This window comes from Salvelinus alpinus, chromosome 26 (assembly GCF_045679555.1).
Source record: "Salvelinus alpinus chromosome 26, SLU_Salpinus.1, whole genome shotgun sequence".
NCBI classification, from domain to species: domain Eukaryota; kingdom Metazoa; phylum Chordata; class Actinopteri; order Salmoniformes; family Salmonidae; genus Salvelinus; species Salvelinus alpinus.
In genome coordinates this window covers 9,235,048-9,252,601 of record NC_092111.1, presented here as the reverse complement: position 1 = coordinate 9,252,601, position 17,554 = coordinate 9,235,048, and the positions used below count along the sequence as shown (strand labels likewise).

The 17,554-nt window shown below is 39.0% G+C and overlaps 2 protein-coding genes across 11 annotated transcripts in view; one reads left to right on the top strand and one right to left on the bottom strand.

Annotated features, from left to right (window-relative positions):
• Positions 1-333: 333 nt before the first annotated feature.
• LOC139554645 (protein FAM131B-like) overlaps positions 334-17,554 on the top strand; it is a 45,518-nt gene continuing 28,297 nt past the window's right edge. For 2 of the 4 annotated variants that reach the window (XM_071367634.1, XM_071367633.1), the window contains exon 1: positions 334-606. In XM_071367634.1, coding sequence (XP_071223735.1) covers positions 579-606 — 28 coding nt within the window. In that variant the 5' untranslated portion in view covers positions 334-578. The remainder of the gene's footprint in view (positions 607-17,554) is intronic. The other 2 variants (XM_071367636.1, XM_071367635.1) reach the window with 1 other exon arrangement.
• On the bottom strand, positions 5,520-9,185 carry LOC139554604 (putative nuclease HARBI1). 7 transcript variants are annotated; one of them, XM_071367543.1, is made up of 11 exons: positions 8,806-9,185; positions 8,448-8,518; positions 8,184-8,360; positions 8,032-8,093; positions 7,863-7,949; positions 7,734-7,775; positions 7,492-7,665; positions 7,377-7,412; positions 6,724-7,278; positions 6,331-6,442; positions 5,520-6,236 (listed from the first exon to the last, which is right to left on the bottom strand). In XM_071367543.1, the coding sequence occupies exons 1-8, from the start codon at positions 8,961-8,963 to the stop codon at positions 7,377-7,379; spliced, it is 807 nt and encodes a 268-aa protein (XP_071223644.1). In that variant the 5' UTR covers positions 8,964-9,185; the 3' UTR covers positions 5,520-6,236; positions 6,331-6,442; positions 6,724-7,278. The 7 variants fall into 7 exon arrangements, with proteins under 7 accessions (XP_071223644.1, XP_071223643.1, XP_071223642.1 ...); XM_071367542.1 differs by having other exon boundaries at positions 7,377-7,665; XM_071367541.1 differs by having other exon boundaries at positions 6,539-7,665.

The following is a 17,554-nucleotide window of genomic DNA, read 5'->3' as shown; positions in this document are numbered from 1 at the left end:
ATTGTCAGAGAGAGAAAGAGAGAGAGAGCGAGAGAGAGAGGGAGAATAGAGACATACTAGACACATTTATCACACCGTCAGAAGACACAGAGGATGTTTCCAGTTGACACAATATGTCAACATTTCTGCTAAATGAGTTATACTTCAATGATTTGGAGAGTTGGGATATTAATGGCATTGAGGTAACTAGTACTTGCTTGTCATTATTTCAAAGATGTCAAGTCTTTCCTTCCACCCCCCCCCCCCCCCCCTCTCAGACACGTTGATTTACTGACTGACTAACTGGGGATGCTCCAGCATCGCGACACTGCACTCTATCTGTGTCTCTCTGTGTGTGTGCCAGTGGGTTTGACGAAGGTAAGGAGAGAGAGGGAGCGGGCGAGACAAAGGCAGAGCAAGAGGAGAGAGAGAAAGGGAGCAAGAGAGTGAGAGAGAGTGAGAGACGTGCACACACGCGCACACACACACACACACATACGGAACGAGACGGGAGGAGAGAAGAGGAGTGGAGAGAATGCCTGGCGAAAGGGTGGCGCTTCCTCGCTTGCTGCTTCCAGGGCCTCTGTGAGACAGACACCATGGGCTGCATCGGCTCCCGGACCATCAGTAAGCAGACCCCATCTTTTCCCCATCTGCTTTCCCCCCAGTCACGAGAGAGATGGAGGAGGGTGGGAGTGGGGGAAGGGGGACTCTGGGGGGGACTCTGAATTTCTCCTCTGAAGCCGTAAGTACGTTTCTATGGAGACGTGTTGGTTAACGGGGCTCGGCAGCGTACGACTGAGGCTAGACAGAGAGGAGAGGTTTCTCTTTTGCATGGTGAATGCTGAATGTGGGGAATAGGGAGAAATGGCAAGGCGACGGCGTGACAATGGAAGTGAAGGCAATTTCTAGTGGACTGGAATACGGGCCGACTCGGTTGACATTTCAAATGTATATGCCTAATGGACTGTACGACCATGTGCGCATGGAGATAGGTGTGTGTGTGTGTGTGTGTGTGAGTGTGTGTGTGTGTGTGTGTGTGAGAGAGAGAGAGAGATATACAGAGGGCTCTGAGGAGACAGAGAGAATGAAATATGACAGTAGAGGTTGTTTACAATGATGTCAGGGGAGACATATTAAAGGAGAGAAATAGAGAGAGAGGGGGGAGAGAGAGAGAGAGGAGCAGAGACAGAGAAAGGAGTGATGTGAAATCCTGTTAGCAGTGTCTGCATGGTGGACTGTTGCACATAGAAATAGTGATGAAGAGAGAAAAAAAAGGGAAAGAGGGAAGCAGAGAGAAAGAGAGCAGACCTCTGAATTTCATGATGGATGAAGGGATCGGATCGGATCGAGGGATGGATGGATGGATGAAGGGAAAGTCATGAGGAAATTGACTTAGTTTGACTATGTGTGTGTGTGTTCACACTCCCTCTTGTTAAACCGCCCTCCTGCCATGACTTAGAGCTAAGGTAACCGCTGGCTGTGTATGAGCAAATCGCAAATGTTCCCCTCTCCTCCGTCGGAGTGCGTCATGACCGGCGGGTAATCAATTGAAGCATGTGTGCAGCAGTGCATTTCAGGTTAGGAGGTATAAAACGGAGACACACACACACACGAACCCGGCTGGACTATGACCCGCATTGGGATGAGTCAGAACCGATCGCGGCAAACCCAGGTGTGAGCCTGGATGCGCTACACATGTAGGTCAATTGAGCAAAGTCAATGCTGCCAGTGGTTAATACAGCCGGCGTAGCTACGCTGAGGTGTATGGCTCAGAGGAGACTCAGTGCTGATAGTATCATGGAGCATACTGTAGACTGAATGGAATCTCATGGTCTGTGGAACTGGTACAGTCCATCTGGCTGTGACATAGGCAGTGGATGATTTCACTGAAATCGATCCGGCTCCGATGGGATTGGATATTATGTAGTGTGTCATACTGTAGATAGTGTAACGGAGATGAACTCAAGCGTGGTGTGTCTTTTTTTTTGGATTCATACGTAATGGAGAGTGATTGCCCTCTTCTATTAAACACTTCATCAAGCCTTGTCAGTTCCTTCATGAAAACAAACGTGGAGGCTCGCGGTCGGAGATGAATTAAATAAATAAAGGGATGGATGAAAATTTGACCTTTGATTGTCATTGAGCCTGTAGAGGATGTGTAGCACGTGTTTTGACCGTGGCGATGAAAGCCAGCCTGGCGTTTTAGAGACAAATGAGTGTGTGAAATCAAGCTAGGGAAGGTGTTAGTGTGGATGTAGCATTTGGAGCAGGAAACAACACTAGAGTTTTCCCTGTTCGCTGTAAGGGAGTTTTCCCTCTGATAAGGTCTCTCTCAATGTAAAGTCACTTCAAACAAAGATAAAATCACTCAAGATTGATAAAGAAGTAGTTTAGTCAGGTCTCTCTCTCTCTCTCTCTGTCGCTCTCTCTGTCTCTCTCTCTGTCTGTCCTCTCTCTCTGTCTCTCTCTCTCTGTCTCTCTCTCTGTCTGTCTCTCTGTCTCTCTCTCTCTTTCTCTCTGTCTTTCTCTCTGTCTCTGTCTCTCTCTCCCTCTCTGTCTCTCTCTGTCTCTCTCTATCTCTCTGTCTCTCTCTCTCTCTCTGTCTCTCTGTCTCTCTCTCTCTCTCGCTCTGTCTCTCTCTGTCTCTCTCTCTGTCTCTCTCTCTGTCTCTCTCTCTGTCTCTCTCTCTCTGTCTCTCTGTCTCTCTCTCTCTCTCTCTCTCTTTGTCTCTCTCTCTCTCTTTGTCTCTCTCTCTTTCTCTCTCTCTCTCTCTGTCTCTCTCTCTCTCTCTGTCTCTCTCTCTCTTTGTCTCTGTCTATCTCTCTCTCTCTCTCTTTCTCTCTCTCTCTCTGTCATGGATTCCAGCGAAATGCTGTAAAATGTGTTTTATAGAATACTATAGTGATACCAATAACAAGACATGGGCATTTAAGTGCATCTTATCACATTCAATTTGCCATTTGTTATCATGTGTGAACTTAGGTTGACTCGCATCCAACAACAACAGCCCATTGCTGAGAGCTCCCTTGTTATAATAAGCATATGTTGCTATATATAGCTTCTGGTATGGAGTGAGGTTGATGGATGCGAGTGGAGAAGAGATGCTTAAAGTACACATGGGTCAACAGCACATCCCCGTGCAGTCTTAAGCTCCTCTGGGAAACATTCAGAGGAACCATGTTCCCCAGAGGAACCATGTTCCCCAGAGGAACCATGCCATGCCAACAAGACACCATGATCTGATTCTACTGTATTCTACTGTTTTGCCAGAGGTATTATTCCAGTGTATTGCGTAGAGTGCCGAACTTAGTTATTATATTCCATTATGTTCACAACGGCTGGTGTTCATGATGAGCGGTTACCGGACTGTATTTATTCCTAGAGAGTTCTACAACTGGGGTTATTCAATATTGTCTTGGTTTGTTCTGTGGTTATATCGAAGGAAAATGGGCATATCAATGTAAAGCAGGTTAACATACTTAATTATGGCGCTTCGTAACAGGCCTTATGAGGCAGATTATGCCAAGAGGTTATTCCCTTTTTGTTCAATTGAACAATACATAAACTATGAACGAAAATGCAGTTCATTAAATAAATATGTCCATGGCTTTTGAGAGATTCTACATTTTGACCTAAACTTAAAAGGAAATGGTCAGTGGAAGTGAAAGCAATGAGAAATACAACAGAGAAATTGAGGAATACCTTTCATTCCATGTAGTGTTTTTCTGAGTGTAACCATGACATGTTTCCTGTGACCTTTTCCAAATATCCCTCGGCCTTCATCCATCACATATCTGTAATTGACTTCATTTGTGGCAGTGGCAATATTGGACGCTGATGTCATGTTTTCTCTTCACTCTTCAAACAGAGTTCAATTCCTGAAAGCCAATGGATGTAGGCAATTTGCATTTTTTATAGTTTGTTGTAACCCTTTTAAGTAACCCTTTTAACACCGTAATGGCTCATTACAGTAAATAAAATAATGAGTTGTAACCTGCATTTAAGGGTGAAATCATGTATTGGAAATATTGATGAATTAGCTGAAACTCTATGATGTACTGCATAGTTCAACATACAAGATACACTGTGTATTGTAATGAGGTACTGTATATTTTGAAGTACCAGATCAGGTCTGTAGGTTTATCAACAACAAAAAATAAGATGATGAAAGTAGGCCTAATGTAATGCAGAAATGAGAAATAGCTAAGCCTACTCATAGTACCATTAAGTATAATGAAGAGGTGTTGTGTATTTATATTACTAGAATGTAAATTATACAGTGTGAAAATAAACTACTAGTAAATAGACCAACTGGATCATGGAAATGATGATGATTTTTCAACTAGGCAAGTCAGATAAGAACAAATTCTTATTTACAATAACGGCCTAGGAACAGTGGGTTAACTGCCTTGTTCAGGGGCAGAACGACAGATTTGTATCTGTCAGCTCAGGGATTTGATCTAGCAACCATTTTGGTTACTGGCCCAACGCTCTAATTACCAGGCCCAACGCTCTAACTACTAGGCCCAACGCTCTAACTACTAGGCCCAACGCTCTAACTACTAGGCCCAACGCTCTAACTACTAGGCCCAACGCTCTAACTACTAGGCCCAACGCTCTAACTACTAGGCCCAACGCTCTAACTACTAGGCCCAACGCTCTAACTACTAGGCTGTCACCTGTATTTTCTTGTAAACTGAAGCTGTTAATGTTTCTAATCTGTACTGAAGGTGTTTATGTTTCTGTATACTGAAGGGGCCTGTTGCACAAAACTAGGATAAGGGATTAAGCCAGGATATCTTGGTGATCCTGGCTCAATTGATCCGTAATCCGGTTGCACTAAAGATGGATAGGGGGCAGGAGGATATGTTATGGTATAAATTACCATGGAGATTTATTCTGTGGAGCTAGCCTGCTCCAGACCAGGCTAAATTCCAGGATCTATTTAATCTCATCCCTAATGTCAGTCAGCAGTCACCACAAATGGAAACCAATAGTTATTTCACTGCTCACTATACATTGTTATCACATATAACTAGACCCACTGTTATTATTTAAACGTTTGTGATCATTAATTTCAATGATTTTGGATAAAAAATGATTTTTAGATGATGTTGCTATCATTAGATAATTTACAGTTTCCCATAGACTATAAGGCTATATATAAAATGATAGAATATTAGGGCCACAGAGGGGAAAAAAACACAAGTCATAATATTGTAACCAGTTGTTTTAAAGGAGGACAGTTGTTAAAATGACAGATGTGGGGCATTTCGTGAAATTGTACTTCAGTATGGTTTCATAAACAAAGACATGCTGATGTGCCAGAATATTAAGTATCACATTGTCATAAGTATCAAAACTGTAAAAACAATATGTAGCTTTTCTGCAGAAAGAACCAGCCTCATAAATTTATGACTTTATCCTTTTTCTTCAGTGTGGCCCTAGTACTCTGTCATATAAACAAATACACATTCCATATGAATATAAAAACACAATGTGTAACATTATGTTCCTTTATTGAATAAGGACAAAACAAAGCAGGTAAACCATCAGCTCCTTTCGAAACTGAAGTCACAGTGACTCTACAAGATGGAAAGCACAGAATCCAAGCATATTATACAAAATGATACATACACATTCAAAGGTCTGTATATAACACACCCTGCATGTCTGCACACTAAAATAAATGCAGGACAAATCCATACACATCAACTGAACAGACAAATGAATGGATGCAGTAGCCTCCCTGCAGCCTTGTATTACACACAGTATACCGCACAAACATCATAAGAGGCCAAATTCGTCAAAGAACGAACCCCAAAAAAACCAAATTCCTCTGCCACCGCAGGACATATTTAACCAAAATTGAAAGCACACATATTAACTAAAATAATTCAACACATATTGGTCCCTCAGCAGCCGACCACTGTCGTCATCAGGGAAGATTGCCGGATTGTCCCAGTCCATGGCTGGTGGCACTCTGGGGGCCCTCTCCTTCCTCAGGCAGGCCACATTGTGGAGGACAGCACAAGCCACAGTAATATCACATGCCCTAACAGGGCTGACCCTTAATTTGTGAAGGCAGTGAAAGTGTGCCTTCAGGAGGCCAAAGGTCATTTCAACTCTGGCCCTGGTCCTGGCATGGGCATGGTTGTAGGCCTGCTGTGCTTCCTGGGGGTCTGTGAAAGGTGTCAGGAGAAAAGGCTGGCAGCCATACCCCCTGTCTCCCAGCAACACACCAGAGAATTCACCTGTCAACACAAAATCTCATCATTACTACCTCATAAACACAGTGATATTCTTGACACAGCCATGATGGTTATAAATAGGGGTTGTGTGGCTTACCTTGTGATAGGCACTGATAGATTTCAGAGGCCCGAAAGATTCTGGAGTCATGGACTGAGCCAGGCCATTTTGCCACAACATTGCTGATCACACAGTCAGCATTGCAGACCATCTGAAATCATAAGATGAGGAATATTACACCAATCAATGCACATCACTGGCAATGCAGAGTGTTCGTCAATGGACAATATCAAAAAGTTATGTTCACCTGAACATTAATGCTGTGAAAGGATTTCCTATTCACAAAATCGGCCTCATGGGCACCTGAGGGGGCTTTTATCCTTATGTGTGTGCAGTCCACTGCACCAATGACATTGGGGAAACCTGTCACACAAAGTAATGAGTATCCTACTATGTGTTAACAGTTGTCCTGTAATTTGTAGATCCTCTTACCTGCAATCCTATAGAACTCCTCTTTGATGTCACAGAGTCTTCTGTGGCCAGGGAAGGAGATGAAGACATCTGCTAATGCTTTGATAGCCAGACACACACTCCTTATTGTGCGGCAAATTGTGGCCTTGTTCAGCTGTTCTGCATCCCCCACTGAGTACAGGAAGGCTCCACTAGCAAAAAAGCGCAAGGCCACACAAACCATTTGCTCCACACTCAGTGCATGGCTCCGTGCAGTGCGGTGCTTAATCCTGGGACCCAGTAGTCTGCATAGATACCTGATGCCATCTGCAGAAAATCTGTATCTTTCATATAGATGGTCATCAGGGAAGGCCAGTGGGTCCAACCGGTCCCTGAAGACCCTTTCTCGCCTGAAGGCTCTCCTCAGCACAAGTGCTTCTTCATCCACCACATCTCGCATGAATGGGCATGCCATTGTCAGAGCAGAAAGGAACACACAATTTTGGGCCTTCATATAGGCTAGTGGCCACACCTGGTGCTGGGGGGGTGGGCAAAAGAGGGCGATGCCTTATAACGATGACTTGGTTGTACTGATTGCTGGGAAAATAAAAAAAACCTTAGAAAGATGCCACCGTCCTGTGTGCTCACAATAAGAGCTCATATGTCATGGCTCACTTGACTTTACGAGAATATACCTAATTTTTATTTTGAGCTGTGTCATCTTCTTGGAGCTGGGGGAGGAAAGAAAAATAATGATTAATACATTTGTGTTACAGTTAGCATACAGTGTACATTGAAGGCATATCTCACCTCCCTCTCAAGTTTTTTTATTTCAAGGTCCAGTTTCCTAATTGTCCTCTTTTTTATTTCGGACTCCAGTGCAAGATTTTCCATCTTTTTCTTCTTGTACTGAATGTCTATGTCTGCCAGTTCTATTTGGCGCCGGAGGTGGTTGCCATACAACTTTCTGATAGCTTGTGAGCTCTGTGAACACAATACAATTAGCGCAGCTGGAATTTGGCAGGATGTGGTGTCCTTTTATTAATACGCACTATGTTGCCAGGCTGGTTTTCCCACTGTATAGCATCTGGGTCCTGTAAAAGAAATTAGATTTTTTGATTTTGATGAGGACTCCTCACCATTGTAGAGTAAATAGTACTTTCACAGTCTTAACATGATACCTCATGCCTTCTGGAATCCAGAGAGATGGTCTCCTCCTCATCATCGTCTCCATCATGTGCTGTTGCTGCTGCACTGGGGCCTTCACCCTATCACATTTAATCGGATTCATATTGAAGCTAGTAGACAAGACATGCCAGGCCTACAGTATGCCTTTGATGGAGTACTCACTGGATCAGCATCGTCTGGTGCTTGTGCTGGTGGCTCTAACAGGAACACAGTGCTGCCAGACACTGCAAGGCAATAGGTAAACCAAAGTCAGACAGTCCAAATTGATTCAATATGAATGTGGTTGTATCCCATGTAGAGATGGAAGGACATACCTTGAATGAAGCGGGTGGCATCTTGGGAGGAACCTATGCTCGTCTCTTTCCCCCCAGGGATCCCCTCTAAGACAGGCCTGCCTTTATTTAGCTCCAAGGCCATGTCCTCTGCTGGGGTAAGGTCAGCCTTTGGTGACCCACCACCCGTGCCTTGTCTGTGGGTATTCTTTTTCACTGCTAAAACAGTACAGACAATGTGTGAGCAGGCACCTTCTGGGTACAATATATGCTTGTGCTTTGTTAAATATTAGTCAGGGACCATACCATTCTGCAGAATGTTCTTGTATTTGATTTTGACCTGCTGCCATGTCCGTTTTGGCCCGTTCATGTTTAATCTACACACACACACACACACACACATTTAATGGAGTCACACTGCAAAAAATTACTTGGTATTTTTGTCTTGTTTTCAGTAAAAATATCAAAAAATTTATCATAGCTTTATACAGTGTGATGGAGTTACTTTACACAATTTCACTCATATCTGCAGTGCATTTCAATTAAAAATTTAACCGTTTCATAATTACAGTACAACTGCATTTTTGGAGATGTGAATTAAATATTTGAATTGTAATTGTGATGTTTCAGCGGAGCGGTGAGTGTGTAATTGTGCACTACTTACGCATTCAGGCGGTCTGCAATACTTTGCCACGCTTTTTCTCTTTGCTTTATCACTGTGGCGGTGTTGCCTTTCTTCTTAATTATATCTTTTACCTCCTCGTATGCCTCCATGAGGATTTGTGCTTCCGACGGGGAAAAGTACGCGGCTCTAGTTGCCATGGTAAATCAGTTAATCTGTGATCTGTGGCGGGGTCTATTTGAGTGAGCCGTGAGCGCGCACCTATCCAGGATTGGTTTCACCTGGCTTAATGAATCCGTGTCTGCTCATCCTGGCTTGGTCTTTGTGCAACCAATTAAGCCTGGACGCACATGTTTTGGCTTCATTGAGCTCAGCTGAGTCATTTATCCCGGATGTCTTAATTCTACTTTTGTGCAACAGGCCCCAGGTGTTTATGTTTCTGTATACTGAAGGTGTTTATGTTTCTGTATACTGAAGGTGTTTATGTTTCTGTATACTGAAGGTGTTTATGTTTCTGTATACTGAAGGTGTTTATGTTTCTGTATACTGAAGGTGTTTATGTTTCTGTATACTGAAGGTGTTTATGTTTCTGTATACTGAAGGTGTTTATGTTTCTGTATACTGAAAGTGTTTATGTTTCTGTATACTGAAGGTGTTTATGTTTCTAATCTGTACTGAAGGTGTTTAAGTTTCTGTATACTGAAGGTGTTTATGTTTCTGTATACTGAAGGTGTTTATGTTTCTGTATACTGAAAGTGTTTATGTTTCTGTATACTGAAGGTGTTTACGTTTCTGTATACTGAAGGTGTTTATGTTTCTGTATACTGAAGGTGTTTATGTTTCTGTATACTGAAGGTGTTTATGTTTCTAATCTGTACTGAAGGTGTTTACGTTTCTGTATACTGAAGGTGTTTATGTTTCTGTATACTGAAGGTGTTTATGTTTCTGTATACTGAAGGTGTTTATGTTTCTAATCTGTACTGAAGGTGTTTATGTTTCTGTATACTGAAGGTGTTTATGTTTCTGTATACTGAAACATACCGATCTCCCGGGTGGCGCAGTGGTCTAGGGCACTGCATCGCAGTGCTAGCTGCGCCACCAGAGTCTCTGGGTTCGCGCCCAGGCTGGGCTCGCGCCCAGGCTCTGTCGCAGCCGGCCGCAACCGGGAGATCCGTGGGGCGACGCACAATTGGCATAGCGTCGTCCGGGTTAGGGAGGGTTTGGCCGGTAGGGAGGGTTTGGCCGGTAGGGATATCCTTGTCTCAGTATGTAAAAATGTAATAAAAATGTATGCACTCTACTGTAAGTCGCTCTGGATAAGAGCGTCTGCTAAATGACTAAAATGTATAAAAAAATGTGTTTCTGTATACTGAAAGTGTTTATGTTTCTAATCTGTACTGAAAGTGTTTATGTTTCTGTATACTGAAGGTGTTTATGTTTCTGTATACTGAAGGTGTTTATGTTTCTGTATACTGAAGGTGTTTATGTTTCTAATCTGTACTGAAAGTGTTTATGTTTCTGTATACTGAAAGTGTTTAAGTTTCTGTATACTGAAGGTGTTAATGTTTCTGTATACTGAAAGTGTTTATGTTTCTGTATACTGAAGGTGTTTATATTTCTGTATACTGAAGGTGTTTATGTTTCTAATCTGTACTGAAGGTGTTTATGTTTCTGTATACTGAAGGTGTTTATGTTTCTAATCTGTACTGAAGGTGTTTACGTTTCTGTATACTGAAGGTGTTTATGTTTCTGTATACTGAAGGTGTTTATGTTTCTGTATACTGAAGGTGTTTATGTTTCTAATCTGTACTGAAAGTGTTTATGTTTCTGTATACTGAAGGTGTTTATGTTTCTGTATACTGAAGGTGTTTATGTTTCTGTATACTGAAGGTGTTTATGTTTCTGTATACTGAAGGTGTTTATGCTTCTGTATACTGAAGGTGTTTATGTTTCTGTATACTGAAAGTGTTTATGTTTCTGTATACTGAAAGTGTTTATGTTTCTGTATACTGAAAGTGTTTATGTTTCTGTATACTGAAGGTGTTTATGTTTCTGTATACTGAAGGTGTTTATGTTTCTGTATACTGAAGGTGTTTATGTTTCTGTATACTGAAAGTGTTTATGTTTCTGTATACTGAAGGTGTTTATGTTTCTAATCTGTACTGAAAGTGTTTATGTTTCTGTATACTGAAAGTGTTTATGTTTCTGTATACTGAAAGTGTTTATGTTTCTGTATACTGAAAGTGTTTATGTTTCTGTATACTGAAGGTGTTTATGTTTCTGTATACTGAAAGTGTTTATGTTTCTGTATACTGAAAGTGTTTATGTTTCTGTATACTGAAGGTGTTTATGTTTCTGTATACTGAAAGTGTTTATGTTTCTGTATACTGAAGGTGTTTATGTTTCTGTATACTGAAGGTGTTTATGTTTCTAATCTGTACTGAATTTGTTTATGTTTCTGTATACTGAAGGTGTTTATGTTTCTGTATACTGAAGGTGTTTATGTTTCTGTATACTGAAGGTGTTTATGTTTCTAATCTATACTGAATGTGTTTATGTTTCTGTATACTGAAAGTGTTTATGTTTCTGTATACTGAAGGTGTTTATGTTTCTGTATACTGAAGGTGTTAATGTTTCTGTATACTGAAGGTGTTAATGTTTCTGTATACTGAAGGTGTTTATGTTTCTGTATACTGAAAGTGTTTATGTTTCTAATCTGTACTGAAGGTGTTTATGTTTCTGTATACTGAAGGTGTTTATGTTTCTAATCTGTACTGAAGGTGTTTACGTTTCTGTATACTGAAGGTGTTTATGTTTCTGTATACTGAAGGTGTTTATGTTTCTGTATACTGAAGGTGTTTATGTTTCTGTATACTGAAGGTGTTTATGTTTCTGTATACTGAAGGTGTTTATGTTTCTAATCTGTACTGAAGGTGTTTACGTTTCTGTATACTGAAGGTGTTTATGTTTCTGTATACTGAAGGTGTTTATGTTTCTGTATACTGAAGGTGTTTATGTTTCTAATCTGTACTGAAGGTGTTTAAGTTTCTGTATACTGAAGGTGTTTATGTTTCTGTATACTGAAGGTGTTTATGTTTCTGTATACTGAAGGTGTTTATGTTTCTAATCTGTACTGAAGGTGTTTACGTTTCTGTATACTGAAGGTGTTTATGTTTCTGTATACTGAAGGTGTTTATGTTTCTGTATACTGAAGGTGTTTATGTTTCTGTATACTGAAGGTGTTTATGTTTCTGTATACTGAAAGTGTTTATGTTTCTGTATACTGAAGGTGTTTATGTTTCTGTATACTGAAGGTGTTTATGTTTCTAATCTGTACTGAAAGTGTTTATGTTTCTGTATACTGAAAGTGTTTATGTTTCTGTATACTGAAAGTGTTTATGTTTCTGTATACTGAAAGTGTTTATGTTTCTGTATACTGAAGGTGTTTATGTTTCTGTATACTGAAAGTGTTTATGTTTCTGTATACTGAAAGTGTTTATGTTTCTGTATACTGAAGGTGTTTATGTTTCTGTATACTGAAAGTGTTTATGTTTCTGTATACTGAAGGTGTTTATGTTTCTGTATACTGAAGGTGTTTATGTTTCTAATCTGTACTGAATTTGTTTATGTTTCTGTATACTGAAGGTGTTTATGTTTCTGTATACTGAAGGTGTTTATGTTTCTGTATACTGAAGGTGTTTATGTTTCTAATCTGTACTGAATGTGTTTATGTTTCTGTATACTGAAAGTGTTTATGTTTCTGTATACTGAAGGTGTTTATGTTTCTGTATACTGAAGGTGTTAATGTTTCTGTATACTGAAGGTGTTAATGTTTCTGTATACTGAAGGTGTTTATGTTTCTGTATACTGAAAGTGTTTATGTTTCTAATCTGTACTGAAGGTGTTTATGTTTCTGTATACTGAAGGTGTTTATGTTTCTAATCTGTACTGAAGGTGTTTATGTTTCTGTATACTGAAGGTGTTTACGTTTCTGTATACTGAAGGTGTTTATGTTTCTGTATACTGAAGGTGTTTATGTTTCTGTATACTGAAGGTGTTTATGTTTCTGTATACTGAAGGTGTTTATGTTTCTAATCTGTACTGAAGGTGTTTACGTTTCTGTATACTGAAGGTGTTTATGTTTCTGTATACTGAAGGTGTTTATGTTTCTGTATACTGAAGGTGTTTATGTTTCTAATCTGTACTGAAGGTGTTTAAGTTTCTGTATACTGAAGGTGTTTATGTTTCTGTATACTGAAGGTGTTTATGTTTCTGTATACTGAAGGTGTTTATGTTTCTAATCTGTACTGAAGGTGTTTACGTTTCTGTATACTGAAGGTGTTTATGTTTCTGTATACTGAAGGTGTTTATGTTTCTGTATACTGAAGGTGTTTATGTTTCTAATCTGTACTGAAGGTGTTTATGTTTCTGTATACTGAAGGTGTTTATGTTTCTGTATACTGAAACATACCGATCTCCCGGGTGGCGCAGTGGTCTAGGGCACTGCATCGCAGTGCTAGCTGCGCCACCAGAGTCTCTGGGTTCGCGCCCAGGCTGGGCTCGCGCCCAGGCTCTGTCGCAGCCGGCCGCAACCGGGAGATCCGTGGGGCGACGCACAATTGGCATAGCGTCGTCCGGGTTAGGGAGGGTTTGGCCGGTAGGGAGGGTTTGGCCGGTAGGGATATCCTTGTCTCAGTATGTAAAAATGTAATAAAAATGTATGCACTCTACTGTAAGTCGCTCTGGATAAGAGCGTCTGCTAAATGACTAAAATGTATAAAAAAATGTGTTCTGAATGTTTCTGTTTCTAATCTGTACTGAAAGTGTTTATGTTTCTAATCTGTACTGAAAGTGTTTATGTTTCTGTATACTGAAGGTGTTTATGTTTCTGTATACTGAAGGTGTTTATGTTTCTGTATACTGAAGGTGTTTATGTTTCTAATCTGTACTGAAAGTGTTTATGTTTCTGTATACTGAAAGTGTTTAAGTTTCTGTATACTGAAGGTGTTAATGTTTCTGTATACTGAAAGTGTTTATGTTTCTGTATACTGAAGGTGTTTATATTTCTGTATACTGAAGGTGTTTATGTTTCTAATCTGTACTGAAGGTGTTTATGTTTCTGTATACTGAAGGTGTTTATGTTTCTAATCTGTACTGAAGGTGTTTACGTTTCTGTATACTGAAGGTGTTTATGTTTCTGTATACTGAAGGTGTTTATGTTTCTGTATACTGAAGGTGTTTATGTTTCTAATCTGTACTGAAAGTGTTTATGTTTCTGTATACTGAAGGTGTTTATGTTTCTGTATACTGAAGGTGTTTATGTTTCTGTATACTGAAGGTGTTTATGTTTCTGTATACTGAAGGTGTTTATGCTTCTGTATACTGAAGGTGTTTATGTTTCTGTATACTGAAAGTGTTTATGTTTCTGTATACTGAAAGTGTTTATGTTTCTGTATACTGAAAGTGTTTATGTTTCTGTATACTGAAGGTGTTTATGTTTCTGTATACTGAAGGTGTTTATGTTTCTGTATACTGAAGGTGTTTATGTTTCTGTATACTGAAAGTGTTTATGTTTCTGTATACTGAAGGTGTTTATGTTTCTAATCTGTACTGAAAGTGTTTATGTTTCTGTATACTGAAAGTGTTTATGTTTCTGTATACTGAAAGTGTTTATGTTTCTGTATACTGAAAGTGTTTATGTTTCTGTATACTGAAGGTGTTTATGTTTCTGTATACTGAAAGTGTTTATGTTTCTGTATACTGAAAGTGTTTATGTTTCTGTATACTGAAGGTGTTTATGTTTCTGTATACTGAAAGTGTTTATGTTTCTGTATACTGAAGGTGTTTATGTTTCTGTATACTGAAGGTGTTTATGTTTCTAATCTGTACTGAATTTGTTTATGTTTCTGTATACTGAAGGTGTTTATGTTTCTGTATACTGAAGGTGTTTATGTTTCTGTATACTGAAGGTGTTTATGTTTCTAATCTATACTGAATGTGTTTATGTTTCTGTATACTGAAAGTGTTTATGTTTCTGTATACTGAAGGTGTTTATGTTTCTGTATACTGAAGGTGTTAATGTTTCTGTATACTGAAGGTGTTAATGTTTCTGTATACTGAAGGTGTTTATGTTTCTGTATACTGAAAGTGTTTATGTTTCTAATCTGTACTGAAGGTGTTTATGTTTCTGTATACTGAAGGTGTTTATGTTTCTAATCTGTACTGAAGGTGTTTATGTTTCTGTATACTGAAGGTGTTTACGTTTCTGTATACTGAAGGTGTTTATGTTTCTGTATACTGAAGGTGTTTATGTTTCTGTATACTGAAGGTGTTTATGTTTCTGTATACTGAAGGTGTTTATGTTTCTAATCTGTACTGAAGGTGTTTACGTTTCTGTATACTGAAGGTGTTTATGTTTCTGTATACTGAAGGTGTTTATGTTTCTGTATACTGAAGGTGTTTATGTTTCTAATCTGTACTGAAGGTGTTTATGTTTCTGTATACTGAAGGTGTTTATGTTTCTGTATACTGAAGGTGTTTATGTTTCTGTATACTGAAGGTGTTTATGTTTCTGTATACTGAAAGTGTTTATGTTTCTGTATACTGAAGGTGTTTATGTTTCTGTATACTGAAGGTGTTTATGTTTCTGTATACTGAAGGTGTTATGTTTCTGTATCTGAAGTGTTATGTTTCTGTATACTGAAGGTGTTTATGTTTCTGTATACTGAAGGTGTTTATGTTTCTAATCTGTACTGAAAGTGTTTATGTTTCTGTATACTGAAAGTGTTTATGTTTCTGTATACTGAAAGTGTTTATGTTTCTGTATACTGAAAGTGTTTATGTTTCTGTATACTGAAGGTGTTTATGTTTCTGTATACTGAAAGTGTTTATGTTTCTGTATACTGAAAGTGTTTATGTTTCTGTATACTGAAGGTGTTTATGTTTCTGTATACTGAAAGTGTTTATGTTTCTGTATACTGAAGGTGTTTATGTTTCTGTATACTGAAGGTGTTTATGTTTCTAATCTGTACTGAATTTGTTTATGTTTCTGTATACTGAAGGTGTTTATGTTTCTGTATACTGAAGGTGTTTATGTTTCTGTATACTGAAGGTGTTTATGTTTCTAATCTGTACTGAATGTGTTTATGTTTCTGTATACTGAAAGTGTTTATGTTTCTGTATACTGAAGGTGTTTATGTTTCTGTATACTGAAGGTGTTAATGTTTCTGTATACTGAAGGTGTTAATGTTTCTGTATACTGAAGGTGTTTATGTTTCTGTATACTGAAAGTGTTTATGTTTCTAATCTGTACTGAAGGTGTTTATGTTTCTGTATACTGAAGGTGTTTATGTTTCTAATCTGTACTGAAGGTGTTTATGTTTCTGTATACTGAAGGTGTTTACGTTTCTGTATACTGAAGGTGTTTATGTTTCTGTATACTGAAGGTGTTTATGTTTCTGTATACTGAAGGTGTTTATGTTTCTGTATACTGAAGGTGTTTATGTTTCTAATCTGTACTGAAGGTGTTTACGTTTCTGTATACTGAAGGTGTTTATGTTTCTGTATACTGAAGGTGTTTATGTTTCTGTATACTGAAGGTGTTTATGTTTCTAATCTGTACTGAAGGTGTTTAAGTTTCTGTATACTGAAGGTGTTTATGTTTCTGTATACTGAAGGTGTTTATGTTTCTGTATACTGAAGGTGTTTATGTTTCTAATCTGTACTGAAGGTGTTTACGTTTCTGTATACTGAAGGTGTTTATGTTTCTGTATACTGAAGGTGTTTATGTTTCTGTATACTGAAGGTGTTTATGTTTCTAATCTGTACTGAAGGTGTTTATGTTTCTGTATACTGAAGGTGTTTATGTTTCTGTATACTGAAACATACCGATCTCCCGGGTGGCGCAGTGGTCTAGGGCACTGCATCGCAGTGCTAGCTGCGCCACCAGAGTCTCTGGGTTCGCGCCCAGGCTGGGCTCGCGCCCAGGCTCTGTCGCAGCCGGCCGCAACCGGGAGATCCGTGGGGCGACGCACAATTGGCATAGCGTCGTCCGGGTTAGGGAGGGTTTGGCCGGTAGGGAGGGTTTGGCCGGTAGGGATATCCTTGTCTCAGTATGTAAAAATGTAATAAAAATGTATGCACTCTACTGTAAGTCGCTCTGGATAAGAGCGTCTGCTAAATGACTAAAATGTATAAAAAAATGTGTTTATGTTTCTGTATACTGAAAGTGTTTATGTTTCTAATCTGTACTGAAAGTGTTTATGTTTCTGTATACTGAAGGTGTTTATGTTTCTGTATACTGAAGGTGTTTATGTTTCTAATCTGTACTGAAAGTGTTTATGTTTCTGTATACTGAAAGTGTTTAAGTTTCTGTATACTGAAGGTGTTAATGTTTCTGTATACTGAAAGTGTTTATGTTTCTGTATACTGAAGGTGTTTATATTTCTGTATACTGAAGGTGTTTATGTTTCTAATCTGTACTGAAGGTGTTTATGTTTCTGTATACTGAAGGTGTTTATGTTTCTAATCTGTACTGAAGGTGTTTACGTTTCTGTATACTGAAGGTGTTTATGTTTCTGTATACTGAAGGTGTTTATGTTTCTGTATACTGAAGGTGTTTATGTTTCTAATCTGTACTGAAAGTGTTTATGTTTCTGTATACTGAAGGTGTTTATGTTTCTGTATACTGAAGGTGTTTATGTTTCTGTATACTGAAGGTGTTTATGTTTCTGTATACTGAAGGTGTTTATGCTTCTGTATACTGAAGGTGTTTATGTTTCTGTATACTGAA